The sequence below is a fragment of the Limulus polyphemus genome, unplaced genomic scaffold (genome assembly GCF_000517525.1).
Source record: "Limulus polyphemus unplaced genomic scaffold, Limulus_polyphemus-2.1.2 Scaffold482, whole genome shotgun sequence".
Lineage (NCBI taxonomy): Eukaryota > Metazoa > Arthropoda > Merostomata > Xiphosura > Limulidae > Limulus > Limulus polyphemus.
The window spans coordinates 59,429-73,587 of NW_013666092.1; the positions used below are offsets into that span (position 1 = coordinate 59,429).

At 33.4% G+C, this 14,159-nt stretch overlaps 1 protein-coding gene across 1 annotated transcript in view; it reads left to right on the top strand.

The window, feature by feature from the left end:
• LOC106458536 (huntingtin-like) overlaps window positions 1–14,159 on the top strand; it is a 269,635-nt gene that overhangs the window by 56,739 nt on the left and 198,737 nt on the right. The window contains exons 12-14 of the mRNA XM_022384781.1: window positions 5,756–5,987; window positions 6,682–6,846; window positions 7,391–7,590. Coding sequence (XP_022240489.1) covers window positions 5,756–5,987; window positions 6,682–6,846; window positions 7,391–7,590 — 597 coding nt within the window. The remainder of the gene's footprint in view (window positions 1–5,755; window positions 5,988–6,681; window positions 6,847–7,390; window positions 7,591–14,159) is intronic.

Here is a 14,159-nt window from a genome sequence, read left to right on the forward strand (position 1 = left end):
TTTTGATTGGTTATAAACATGTGCTTAAGAAAAGTAGGCATAGCTACATCATAAAAGACAGTTAAAAAATAAAATTGAAATAAGTAGAATATGTAAGTTTAGATTAATAGCATAAATTAGCACATTATTAAACTGAACATTATATTCTTATTTAACAGTTACAGTTCACAAAACATCTAACATTTCTTTCCATATTCTGTAAAGTCTAGTTTCTAGTCCATATTTAACTTTTAATCTGTTATATTTCAATCACACTAGTTAAATTTTATCATTGTAAACTATGTTTATTATTTTAGATATATGATAACAATGAATATTTTTCTGACTTTCATAAAGTTACAAGAATTAAATATTCCAATTTTTACTTATTTGTGTGTGTAGATATGCATATTGGTAGATTCATATGTATAGATATTATTATTAGGACTATTTATTTTTACTATTTTATGTTCACATTTTTAATCCACCATTAGATATTGATAACTAGGTTTAACAACAATACTTGTGTGACCTTTAACACCATTACAACAATACACTCTTTATGAAATGCAGTTTTTTGTATATCACCATGTGTATTTCTTAACTAAATGTAAAATCAAAACCAAAGCATTTAAGTCTTGAAGCATAGCAATTGAAAGTCTGCTAATACACCAATTCCAAATTGTTAATGGAGAGTAAACTTGTTATTTATTTTTATGAATGTTATTATTTTGTTTTAATTACTCTATAAAATATTTCTTTACAAAACAGTTGTGCATTCATTTGATCTTATAACTGCCCTAGAAGACAGCTTATCAGTGAAGATTTGAATGTATCAAAAATTAAATTTGTGCAAAATTAAGATGTTGGAAGAATAAGTACTGAATTTTTTATTCTACTTTTAATTATAATAAAAATTTTCTACACTAGAATAGAGAACAATATGTGAAATTCCCATACTAGGAAATGTACTTTATGTTTGGCTTAGAATAATATCAATTAGAATGTAGGACAATGTCTTTGAATAGCCTACTCGTCATTCTGCATGAAATTAGTTTCCAGTAGTTGAGAAACATTGTGTAAGCTTATTGAAAAAAAATTTAAAAGTGTTTGTTATTTTGAAGAAAGAATACTATGCCCAGAGAGGGATCTTTAGTTAATGTGAGTTACTCAATGTTTAAGCAGCTTTCATTCACAAAAAAATAACAAAATTCAGTTAACACTAAAAGAGTTTATCAAAATTGTCTTAGTCATTAATGATCCTAGTGCATTGTTTTTTTCCTTTCTGGAGGAGAGGACCAAATAATGCAACACAGTTGATACTCTTTATTCATTACTTGTGTTGAAATTTACAAGTAATATGTTATGTAAAAGTGAGTAATATTAGTTAATCTGTTAAAATGCTCAAAATACTTACTGCAGTAGCGTGTAAACTTTTATCTTTTCATCCACAGTTTTGTAGGTCCTTATGAAAGTCTTTTGATTAAAATGTTATAATTCTTTCCCCCATGCAGTGATTTTAATAATTTTTTGTCGATGTTAGGCTAGTCATTAAAAAATATAAATTGTATTAATTTTCTGTCATCTTAATAATTAAAGTCAACATTGCATGATATACATTCAACAGATATTACCTGTTTGTATTAGATAATTTTCATGCTGTTTTACTATGAAACTAGTTTCACACACAAAATTTTACAACAAATTACAAAAAGTTATATGTATTAACCATTCATTTTTTTTGCTGGGCTGATGTACTTGTATCCTAGTTATATAAGATATATTTTTGAAAGTAATGGAAACACATCAAAAATTAAGATCAAGCTTAATAATTTAAAATGTTTAAGCTGATTGCATGCATATTATATTAATGATTGAAACCTTTGGTTTCAACTTTTAGATTTTTTTGGAAAGTTTATAGTGTATTAATCTTGCTTTATATTCATCCACATGCAAACGTAATACCAAATAAATTTCTTCTGAAGGAACTACAACACATGGGCTAATGACATTATATCTCTGTCGTTAAGTGATGGGTTTCTTGGCGATATAAATAATATAGGTTAGACTCTCAAAGAGAATAGAATGAAAGAATTAAATGTGTATTAAACAATCAAATATGATTATCATTGAAAATATTTTAGTATCATTCCTGTATATTTGTAAGTGTTACAACACTACATTTGTTAAATGTTTCCATAAGTATTGTGCTAAGGAAAATAGTTTGTGAGAATATATTATGCCTTATCTGTGTATTAATTTTTTTTCATTGCTATACAGAGACTATACTGTGGCTTGTAAATTTATATTTTCTCTGAAAACACAGAAAAAAAGAAGATTCTGAGATTGGTATATATATAGTGTTAATGGTCTTTGTTTTAGGAATTACATGGTTAATGTGTATGCTTAGTTTGTCTTGGTTATTTATGAGAGAGAATGCAGCTGAAATCAGTCACATTCTCATATACTTTTCATAATCTCAATTAATTTCAGTAACAAAACAAGTTTACAAAATTGTTACTTTAACATAAAATGCAGTTTAATAATAGAACACATTACTTGAATTTAACATGTGAAATAAGATAAAATACCTTAGTGTTTAATTATCTTTATAACATTGCAAATTTTTGTTTTAAAGTTTTTGCACTAATATTAAAATCTATTTGAATTCATAATCTTTTATGCTTTAATTATATAATTACAGATGCCATTGTCTTATCCTTTGTGAATAGGTTATTTTAGAACTGTTTTATTAGTGGTTTAAAGTGCTCTACAAATGTCACCATCATACTGACAATTACAAATGCCATCATCCTACCTTTTGTGAAGATCTTATTTTAGGAGTGCTGTCAAGAACAGTTTGATGTATTTCCTATACTTTACATATGTTTCAAATATCTTAAACCTAAAGTATGTATGGTAATAGAAGTAAATATGGAAACATTGATGAAACATACTATATTGCAGGAGAAATATTCATTTTGTATTAGCATAGAAGCTTAATTGAGTCCACAGACTGAACCATAATGACAGCAAACAAATATGTAATTGCATGCATTAGTATTTTGTGTGCAAGCCTTTTGCTGTCTTTGAACAGGGCATCAGGTTAACATACTGTCATAGCATGTATTGATGAAAATGAATAGAATGTTTTTTAAATTACCCTCTAGCACAGGGCTTTTCAATTGATGACCCACAGGTTAAATCCAGCTGGCAAAGGACAGCCAAATGGTCCACTGACAGTCAGTAAAAATTATAAAAAAATTAACTAAAATAAATGTGGAAAAAAAAGAAACAGTAACATTGTTGAAAAATTCTCTGTGAGTACTCCTATGGACATTTAGAAATGTTTCTAATGGTAGTACGAAATTAAATGTTAAACTGTTCTTTTATTGAAGTATACTACTCATGTAAATTTTTTCAGTATACTAACATTGCTTTATATTTGGTTGTTGCTAAGCTCAAAGCTACACAATGGGCTATCTATGTTTTGCCCACCATAGATATTGAAACCAAATGTTTACCATTTAAGCTTACAGGGTTACAGCTGAGACATGGCAGGGGAGGGGTCATTTCTTTATGCAATATCTGTTATGGTGATTAAAAATGTGCATAGTAAAATACTTATGGCCCATCTACACCAAATTTTTCTCCAATCTAAACCAATTAAATCTTACACAGTTCCACTTGTTTTGTTGCCTCGATTTTCTCTTTAACCATGTAGGTTCAAATTCTCTCAAGTCAGGTGTTCTAATGTTTCACCTGGTAAGTACCATGTTGGTCCATGCTTGGAATAATTATCTTAACGAAACATAAACCCCTAGCCAATTAGATGTGTTCCTATTGGAATGTCATAGTTTAGAATAATCTGTCTAGAGGAGATGCTACCACAAAGCTGTATAGATTCACTCCATTGTTTCTTTGTTGTATTTGTACTTTGGTAATGCCTTTTTGAATATGCTGTTTTATACTATTGATGAATAATTCAAACTTGGATATTTAGTAAATAACACACACTGTTATGCCTGCTCATCCTGCTGTTGCATTTTCATTACCCAACTTAGCCTTTTCTTTTGGTTGCTTTTCCAGAACAAAGGTTTTTATGCAGTTACATGTTAACTGAGGCTGCATTGAACCACATTATTTCTTGATGTACTGAGGATAATAAGATACCTGTAATTGAAGCACCTGGTTATTGGCCAGATCTCTACTGGAGCATCCCCTGTCTCGCAGGTAGCATAGCTTAAGATCACAAGTGCATCTTGAGATTTTTTCCTTGACTGTACCAATTTTCTGAACATCTAGCATACAACACCCTCTTATACACACAGTTTGACTTAAATCAGTCACCCTGCAAAATGGTAGCTGCTACATACTTGTCATAATGTATTTCCTTCCTAGAGCCATGCTTGCTTCAGTACACATAGTGGATAAGGGGTACTGATGCCTATATTGTATAACATAATAGGACAACATGGAACCTCTAAACTAAATTAAAATATTTTTTAAAAAATCTTAAAGCCAGCCCTTATCATTCATATACTTATCAAGCTTTTTCTTAAACTCACCTAAATTTACTACCTCTACAACATCCAAAAGCAACCCATTCCAAAGGCCAACCACCCTGTTAGAAAAATGAAACTGTCTTAGCTGAAGATGACTCCTACTTTGCCTAAATTTATATTTGTGTCCCCTAGTCCTACTATTCTCGCTGTTAAATATGAAAAAAGATGATGCATCAACACTATCAATTCCCTTTACAATCTTAAACACCTCAATCAGATCCCTCTAACTATTCATTTTTCAAGAGAAAACAATTTGAGGGATTTCAGCCTCTCCTCGTATGACAACCCTTCTATTCTAGGCACCATCCTAGTAACCCTTCTCTGAACCCTTTCTGACAATTCAATGTCTTTCCTAAGGTAAGGAGCCCAAGACTGAACAAATATTCCAAATGTGGTCTAACCAGTGACCTGTACAATGAAATTAAAACCTCTTTAGACTTGCATTCAATATTTCTGTAGATACAACCTAAAATCATATTAGCCCTACCACTAGCATCAGCACACTTCTTGAATGGCTTTAGAGACTGATTGACTATTATACCAAGATCCCTTTCCTTCATAACACTGTTAAGGTTATTCCCATCCAATTTATACTTATAATTCAAATTATGATAACCCACATGCATTATCTTGCATTTATTATAAACAAAGCCCATCTGCCATTTATTTGCTCAACTCACAAAATGATCTAAATCCTTTTGTAAATCATTAAACTGTTATACCATTTTCTGATTGGTTGGTTGACAAACAGCCACAAAATGCCATATCTACATAACTTTTGTATTATAATGTCAGCAATTTTACTGTATGGCTGGTGATTGGCATGTGTTTTACTGGTTTTTGTGTGTAGTTTCCATATTTATTTCCATTGCTATATATGCTTAAGTACTTATTTATTTTCTAATTTTGAAACCTCAGACTCAAGTTCCTAGGATTTCAGTAATTTATGTGTGTCAATGAAATTAGCATTATCATGTACATTATAATTCAAAGTTTTATATTATCTAAATATTACTTCAAAAGAAACCTTAAAGAAAATTCTTAAACTTCAGTTTTTGTTAAATATCACAAAAGTTCACAAAATCTTAACATTTTGTCTCTGTAACTTGAATACTTTATCACATACGTTAATTGTAATAGCATAAAAAATGAAGTGTGAAAGAGGTAAATGTTTCAAAAAATACTGTGCTTAAGGAAAGGTGTACTTTCAGATGACCAACATTGGTTCCTTTACTGATGAGGATCTTCCCTTGATCTTCTGTGCACGATTGCTTGCCTCATCATTCCTGCTTACAGGTGTAAAAGGCAAGCTCTTGCCAGACCAGAATGTAAGAGTAAGCATTAAAGCATTAGCCATGAGCTGTTTGGGGAGTGTACTCTCTTTATATCCTTCTGCTTTTTATCTGGATATCTACAAATCTTCAGAATTGATGAAACCATGTGGTAAGTTGGAAACATCATTTTGCCTACTAAATACATGTAATTGCATAAAATTGCGAGCATCAGTTAATGTGCTCTAATCATTCTGTACAGTATTATATTATTGATATATTGTAGCATATAATGTATTTAAGTGTAAAGAGTCCAATACTTTGACCATAATTTCATGCTGCAAATATACTCTTGCTAAAATTTTCTTACATATATTAGTAGCTTACAGTAATGCAAGAACTGTTTCTGGTTCAGGGGTATATAATGTCATCTCATAAAATATCATTGTAATTAACCAGGCACGAAAAAGTTAAATGAAAATGAATGCATCCAAATGTGTAGAATAAACTGGTAGTACTTTCTGCTTTCTTTCTTGTATGATAAAAATTTTGTGTTTATAAAAAAAAGATTCTTATATATTTCTTAACATTTGAGATAAGGCTCTTGTTATTCAGCTGTACTTTACATATTTATCACTTCTTTTATATAAAATAACTTTTTTAAATTATACTGCTGAGTGTCACTTGAATGGGTAACTTTGTTTTGTTTATGCAATATGTTTTGGGTTAGTGAAAAGGCAGCACCAAAGACAAATCTGATAACATTATAATTTAAAAAAAAAAAAGGTGCAAGTTACAGGAAATAATTAATTTTGACTTATTAGATAAACAGATCTTATTAACTTTTTTTCTTGCATGATTATCAGAATCTCAACAAAAGATCTGGGAAGTGTTGTATTTCACAAATCATAGTGATCCACATTTGAGGGGACACACAGCACTTCTCATTGGCCTCTTCTTGAAAAGTGCTTTATCTAGTTCAGGTGTATGGTGGGATAAGTGGTCCAGTTCTAATTGTGAAGTTGGCCAAAGTAAGTACTTCTGTTATAAGTTTTTTATTAAGTGTGAATTTTGCTTGGGTATTTTTTAAGATAATTTAGAGTAGTAATATAAATTCTGTAGTGAAACAGAAAATATTGTATAAAGATTCCTTTCATTTTTGGCTTTTGTGACTTATTTTACAGATAACCAGAAATTATTAATAACTTTACATCTTAGCATAAAAATATCAGAAAAAAGAAAAGTTCTTAAGGCCTAATAAGAGAAATATAAAATTGAGCATTTCTGATATTATGGAAATGTTACAAAAGCTGCTTTACACTGTAATGTATATGTGGCTGGGTGTTTGAGAATTTCTTGGAATGTTGAGGTGGGATCTGTGTTTTGGACATTGAAAACATTATCTTGATTACTTTTATCACCAGATAAAATTAATTTATGCATTTATTATTTTAATGTGTTTTCAAATAAACTGTAATTATGGGGTTGAATATCTGATTACTGTTGTTTTTCAGCTGGATACTGGACTTTGAGTCACAGTGTTGTTATAAAGATTGTTGTTCATTTTTGTCCTAGCATCAACCCTGGGATTAGCAGAGATAGTGGATAAACTGCTTCAGGTCATTAAGGATCAGTCTGCCATTGCTTGCAGAATGGCTGTTTTAGCTTTCAAGCATTGTCTTGTATCACTGCTTCAATGTTCTGAAGGGCACATGGGCTTAAGAGTGCTGGATACACTGCTTGCTATCAAGGATATTCCATACTGGCTAGTTAAGGTAGGCTATTATGATATAAAATGCAATAATGTATTTTTATTCCCTAAGACAGAAAGTATGTTAATTTTTTCTATTAAACACATGAAAATATAGATTTCTCATTTTTCAATTCTTTTTTTTACACTTAAGGATAAAAATTTTACATGAGTGATAACAAAATGTTTGATTACTTTAAAAATGCCTAGGTTGTACTTTTGAAATGTAGACACTGGTGATTTTGTAGGAAGATATTGAATTAATTTGGGGTAATACAGTGGATACATGATAACTTCTATGTGTAATAGCTTGAGACTGCTCTGATCTTAAAATTTGGTATTGTTCTAAATTTATTAAATTTATTTATTAGTTTAAAAACTAACCAAAGGCAGGACGGGAGGGGGGTAGACATGTTAAAGCATGGTTTTAGCATGGCTATAAATGATAGGTAGCAGATTTTGTCATTTTTATTCTTAGTTCATCATTCATTCTTTGGTGTAGTCCTTTTCTGTAGCTTTCTTCTTCCAGAACTGCTTACATGTAATCATCGGGGTTTTAAGGTATAATACTAGTAAATTAAAAAACCTTTTCTTTTAATAAGATAATCATGTTTACATTAGTTATGTTCTTTCTGTTCTAAAAAAAAATGGAAACTATCATTTATTATTGTGAATAAATATTAATCATAATGTCATTAGAGATTCTTCTTGCCCCTTTATCTCATTTAATTGATGAGTTTGGGAAGACGAGGTTCCTCTGACTGGTCTTTACAAGAGCTTTTATGTGCTACTTTTCCTGGAATGTTATATCAAACTTGTAATAATTCTCATAACCTCCTGTGCTTTTGTATGTGCTATACTACTGTTTTTTTTACTGTTAATTGGGTTAGAAGTTTTTCTTTTTGAGATAACACACATGATAGAACATGAATAACAAACAACTACAGCTACAGCATAATAAAATCTGAAAATAAAATATGGTTAAATCCACTGTAAATGAAAGAGTTGTATGGTCAACAGTTAAACCAAATGATGTCTATTAGGACTTAATAGAACTTATTTTGGGACTTCCTCTTAGCATAATTCTAACATGTCATGGAAACTGGTAAAATAGGTGGCTTTTAGATTTTATGTTCCTTGCACAGGAGGCATCATAAAATTTCATTTTGCTTGCAAAAACTGGAAAAAGTCAATGAATTTAATGTGACTTAGTGATGCTTCTAGGGCACAAGTAGTGAAAAAATATCATTAATTCTAGAAAATCATGTACATGTTTATTCTGGTGCATTTAGCATGACAGTTTGTGTAAATATTGTTTTTCTACATTGATCTTTTTATTTACCATTAATTGTCATGGGGTATAAAGGCAGTTTTAATACTCAAAATTACCTAAACAGTAACTAGAGTGTAAGGACTCTGGACAAGGCTTTATCTCAGCTTTTCCTAAAAGAGATTGTGGAGGATCATTTTACTACATCCTTAAGGCCCTTAACAAATTTTTATAATAAGTCATTTTGATCTTGCATATTTTAGTGCATTGATAAAGTAGTTCCCATCTCAGTAGCATATTGTGTTGTAAAGATTTGAAAGATGTTAAAATGAAAATGAATAACTTAGTTATTTTGATAAAGCCTGGAATTTTAAAGATAGAATAAAATTCACACAGTTTTAATGATTTATTTCTATTTCATATGTGTACTTATATTCAGTCAGTTAATTACCCAAAAATTACTAATAATTATATATAAAATAATACTTTGTCAGTAGTTATTTTTATTCATTATAAAACTTAATTTACATAATTAAGAATTGTTTATGGTACACAATGTCATGATGCATAGTACAGCTTGGGCTGGGGTTCTTGACAATTAATATTTCCAATAGACATGTTGAACAGTGTTCCCAAAAGTGGGAGTCGTGGCCCCCCTAAGGGGGGCTGCCAAAAAATGGGTCGAAAACAAAAATGCTGAATTATTTTAATTCTAAATAAACAATAAGCCAATAAAAAATTATGTTGAATGAATTAAATTAAAGGTTTGCTTCCTATTTTAAAATGCAAATAAGATAACCTTACATAAAATTTAATGTGTATTTAATTGCTTATCAGTCTACAAATATAACCCAAATATAATAAATTGCTAATGTCTAGTTATAATACATATAAATTGATGTGAAAAGGCCACATTAAATTACAAGTATAAATTTAATAGGAAAATTACTTCATATATATCATTAAAGTTCATTACTAATTATTTTTTGAAATTGATGAATCACATTTTAAGGTATTTTTATAGGTTGGGGGGCCTCAAACCTTTTTGTTCACATCAAGGGAGCCTTAGCTTAAAAGTGTTTGGGAACCACTGAGGTGAAATATCACCAGAACAGTTAAGGAAAACTTATGTAAAGCAAAATATAGATGACAATATATAATATCAGTAATCTTGATTTGATACAGTACATACTTCCTCTTACACAATAGCCTTTCTTGATCTACCACTGCCCTCTAACACATTATAAAGAAGTTTTCTTTCTTGATGTGCTAGCTTTTATACCGCACAAGTTTAAGCTGCTCATTTAGCATACATAGAGCACGTGACAACCAATAGGAGCATGACACACTCTCCTAGAGCAGCTGGCTCTCTGTGTGCCACTTTACATGATCTTCACTTTTTCAATTGGCATAATACAAGTTGGACATGTTTCTCATTTGCTTTGAGTTTTCAGTTTTTTTTTGTTTTTTTTTGTTTTTGTGATATCTCTGAATTTGTTCCTATTTATTTTTTCTTAATCCAGTTAGCTTTGCAATTTCGTATATTTGGGTGTGTTACTGACTTTCATTGTTTTTTTTGCACTATTTATTGTGAATTATGAATTTGGGATTTACTGCGATTACCACCATGGCTCCTGATGTTATTGGTGGCATATAAGCTCCTTTTACCCAGGCCTCAGGATCAATGTTGTTTGCTGTGGGGGTGCAAGCCTTTGTTTGTCGGGAGTTGGCTTCTTACATATGTCGTGGGCCTTCTTCTCCATGATGGCCAGTGCTTCTGTTGGCTCATAAGATTGTTCAGAACAAGGATGATTAAGACAGGTTTTTTCCTGCTTCTTCCTTGGCCATGCAGCCACATCCTGACCTTTGGAAGATGTTTGTCTTTCTATTCCTTTCCTCCAATTAATTACACAGGTTTGTCACATTTTTAATGTTTTTCCTGTTTGCTATGATGCTTCTCCTTCCCTTTTATGTGAGATCCCTAACTTGGATTACTTGTTATTTCCTCCTTCACCTGACATTGATGTTCATGCTCAGTGGTTTTTATTACAGTTAAGTTCAAGTGCTAGTATACCCACACCCCCTCGAGTTCCTGACCAACATCTTTTGGCATTTCATTGTTCTTCCAATCCTTATTTGGATTCTCAACAATCAGAATCATTGTTACCCCTCTGGGATTGTAATCGTGAGGCTTCTGTTTTGTTTTCACAGGCACAATTTTCAAGGAATCATCTTATATATACTAACATTTTATGTTACCTCTTCTCTATGCATGTTTTGTTAGAGGCCTTTCATCATTCTCTCAACGATTTTTTGGAGGACCTCGTATATCTTCTGTGGTCAACTTTGGTGAGGCTCTCTTCATTAGCTCTTTTTTTCCTGCTTACTTGGCTACTTGGGACTCGTTGGGGAGAGATATATGGCTTGTGGGGGGTTTGTCTCCTCCCATATTCCCTCAGGAGCTTAAAGATGGTTCCGCTTTTGTGTGATACAGTTTTTGAGGGATGTTCCAATTATTTGGAATCCCGTGTTGATGTGGCCAGGTTACATAGTTCCATATCTTCCCTTGCTAATCATTTAACTCAACCTTCCTCCTCCACAGCTTTTGATCTTATTCCTATTTCCCATTCTCCTACTTCCATGTCTAGTCCTTTACTCGCATCTCAATGTTCTCATCATTATTCTAATTTTTCTTGTGCCCATCTGACTCTACTGTGTAGTCACCTATACCTCTAATCCTGTAGGAGCCAGACACTACTGTTTTATAAACATTTAGGAGACCTTCGCTACCGATCTGTGGGTTCTGCGGGTTTTGTCGAACAGTTTCTCTCTTCACTTCCTGTCACCACCTCTTCTTTCCTTGTCTCCAGTTCCTTTCCCTTCTCTAATGGATCCTGTCTCCAGTGGTTGTCTATCCAAGGCTGTAAGAGACCTTCTCAAGGAGGCTATTGATTGAGCCGTTATTTCTCATTCAGCTGGGTTTTTACTCTAGACTTTTCATTGTCCCCAAGAAAACTGGGGATTGGAGACCTATCATTGACTTCTCCTGTCTAAATCAGTTTCTGGGTCTTCCTCATTTCACCATGGAATTGTTTCTGTCCCTTCATTGGGTTTTCACTCCAGGGCTTTGGATGACCAAGTTCGATGTAGCTGATGCATATCGTCATATTCCAATCTCCCCATCTTTGGCTGGTGCTCCTCTTCCACCTTCTCTTCCATATCTGCATCTTTTTACTGATGCTTCTCTTGTGGGTTGGAGAGTATATCTCAATTCCTAAGAAATTTCTGGGAATTGGTCATTGCCTGAATCCAGGGCTTCATGTCAGTGTTTTGGAGCTCTTGGTTGTTGATCAAGCTATGTCCCATTTCCTCCACCTTCTGAGGGGGAAAATGGTTTTCTTACATTCCGACAGCTCCACAGTGACCTCATACATCACTAAGCAAGGGTACTAAATCCAAGTCCCTTTGTTTTCAGACTCTGGAGCTCCCATTCTGGGCCCACGAGCACCAGATTCAGCTCTTGGCTTTCCATATTCCCAGTGCTTTGAATCTTGTTGCATCTGTACAAAGTTATTCCCATGGAGTGGTTCCTGGATCCTCAAGTGTTCCAGTGGTTATGCTCTGATCTGGGAATCCCGAACATAGATGCATTTGCCATGCATCTGAACACTAAACTGCCATATTTCTGGTCCCAGAGGAATGGAGGGGCCTTCACATTTATGCCTTCCCACCTATATGTCTCCTACCCAAAGTATTTTCCCTCATTGGCTCCACTCCATGTTGAGTTCTCTTGTTGCTTCTGTTTGGGCTGGCTCATTCTTGGTTCCCTCTTGTGAGGCTTCTACAATTGTCATCACCTCTTCCCCTCTCTATGTCTTCTTCTCTCCTTCATCAATTTCATTTGGGTGCCTTCTATCTCACCATTCCCACCTTCTGGCTTCACACATGAGTTTAGTTGGAGTTCCTTTGCCAGAAGACAGGGTCTGCCACCACATGTTGCTTCTCTACTTTCCCTCTCAGTCTGATCTTCCACATTGTTGGTTTACCAAAGATGTTGAACTACTTTTCCTCATTGATCTCTCTCACATGGTTTCCATCTCTTCCATCCTTCTGTTCTTCATTTGGCTGTTCAATCAGGATCTTTCTGTTTTGACAGTTTCTGGATGTAGAGCAGCCTTTCAAACACTTTTTGTTTTACTAGATTCCGTCAGGTCTTCTCCTCTTCCATTCTTTCCCTCCTGTTCTGGTCCCTTCATGTTCTTTATCTTTGCTGTGCTTTTCCTGTGCCTAATTGGGATCACAGTGTTGTCCTTTTTGCCCTTTCCCAATCTCCCTTTGAACCTTTGGCTTTATGTTTCCTGTATCATCTTTTCCCTCAAGACCAAATTCATTCTCCTTTCGGCTTGTGGTCATCTTTGGTCTGATCTTTTTGCAATAGGTGTTTTCCTAACCATTATTATAGTCCATATACTGTGCTATACCCAGACTGTTCCTTCCTTCCAAAGACTTCAGCTGCTCAGGAGGGGGATTCTGCCTTCATGCCTTCCATTTCCCATATTTATTCCAGGTCAGATCCAGATCGCCTCCTGTGTCCTGTGCAAGCTTTGCAGTGCTATGTGGCTCATATGGCTTCCTTTCATGGTTCTCGTAACCATATGTTTATTTCCTGGAAACCTTCTGTGTCATGTGGCCTATCTTTCATCTCCCTTATGGGTTGGGTTTGTCAGCTTATAAGGTTGGGTCACTTTTCTCTCTCCTTGGAAGGGCGTCACCTTTATCGTATCTTGTCTCATCAGATTTGACATATCACAATGTCTCTAGCAGCTCCTTTTCGCCATCCTCTGGAAGAGATCATCCATTCAAGTATATGGACTACTTTCCATACCTCTGTTGCTTATTACCTACAACATTTGCCTATGTCTTTCTTTTGTGGATATCATCTACCTCCTATGGCAATTCTACAGGCACTTTTTTTTGCTCTAACCTGGGTCAGTATTTTTTTTTCTGTTATTTCTTTAAGGGGCCTCCTTTTGCTTCAATATACATTTGAATCCTGATTAGTGGCATGTGTTACCTGGTCAGGTATGCTTTCCTATAAACCTGCACCAGTATCTTTATGGTTATAACGCACACTGTTGAAATGGGGTGTTCTGCAAGATCACTAGCATCTTACCTAGTGGTGTGTATATATATATATATATATATATATATATATATACTACTACTAGTAGTAGAAGGACGGACGACGACGCGTACGGTAACGTTACCCTTACCTACTTACCTTACCGTACCCGTACGGTTAACGTTAACTTACCGTAACGGTA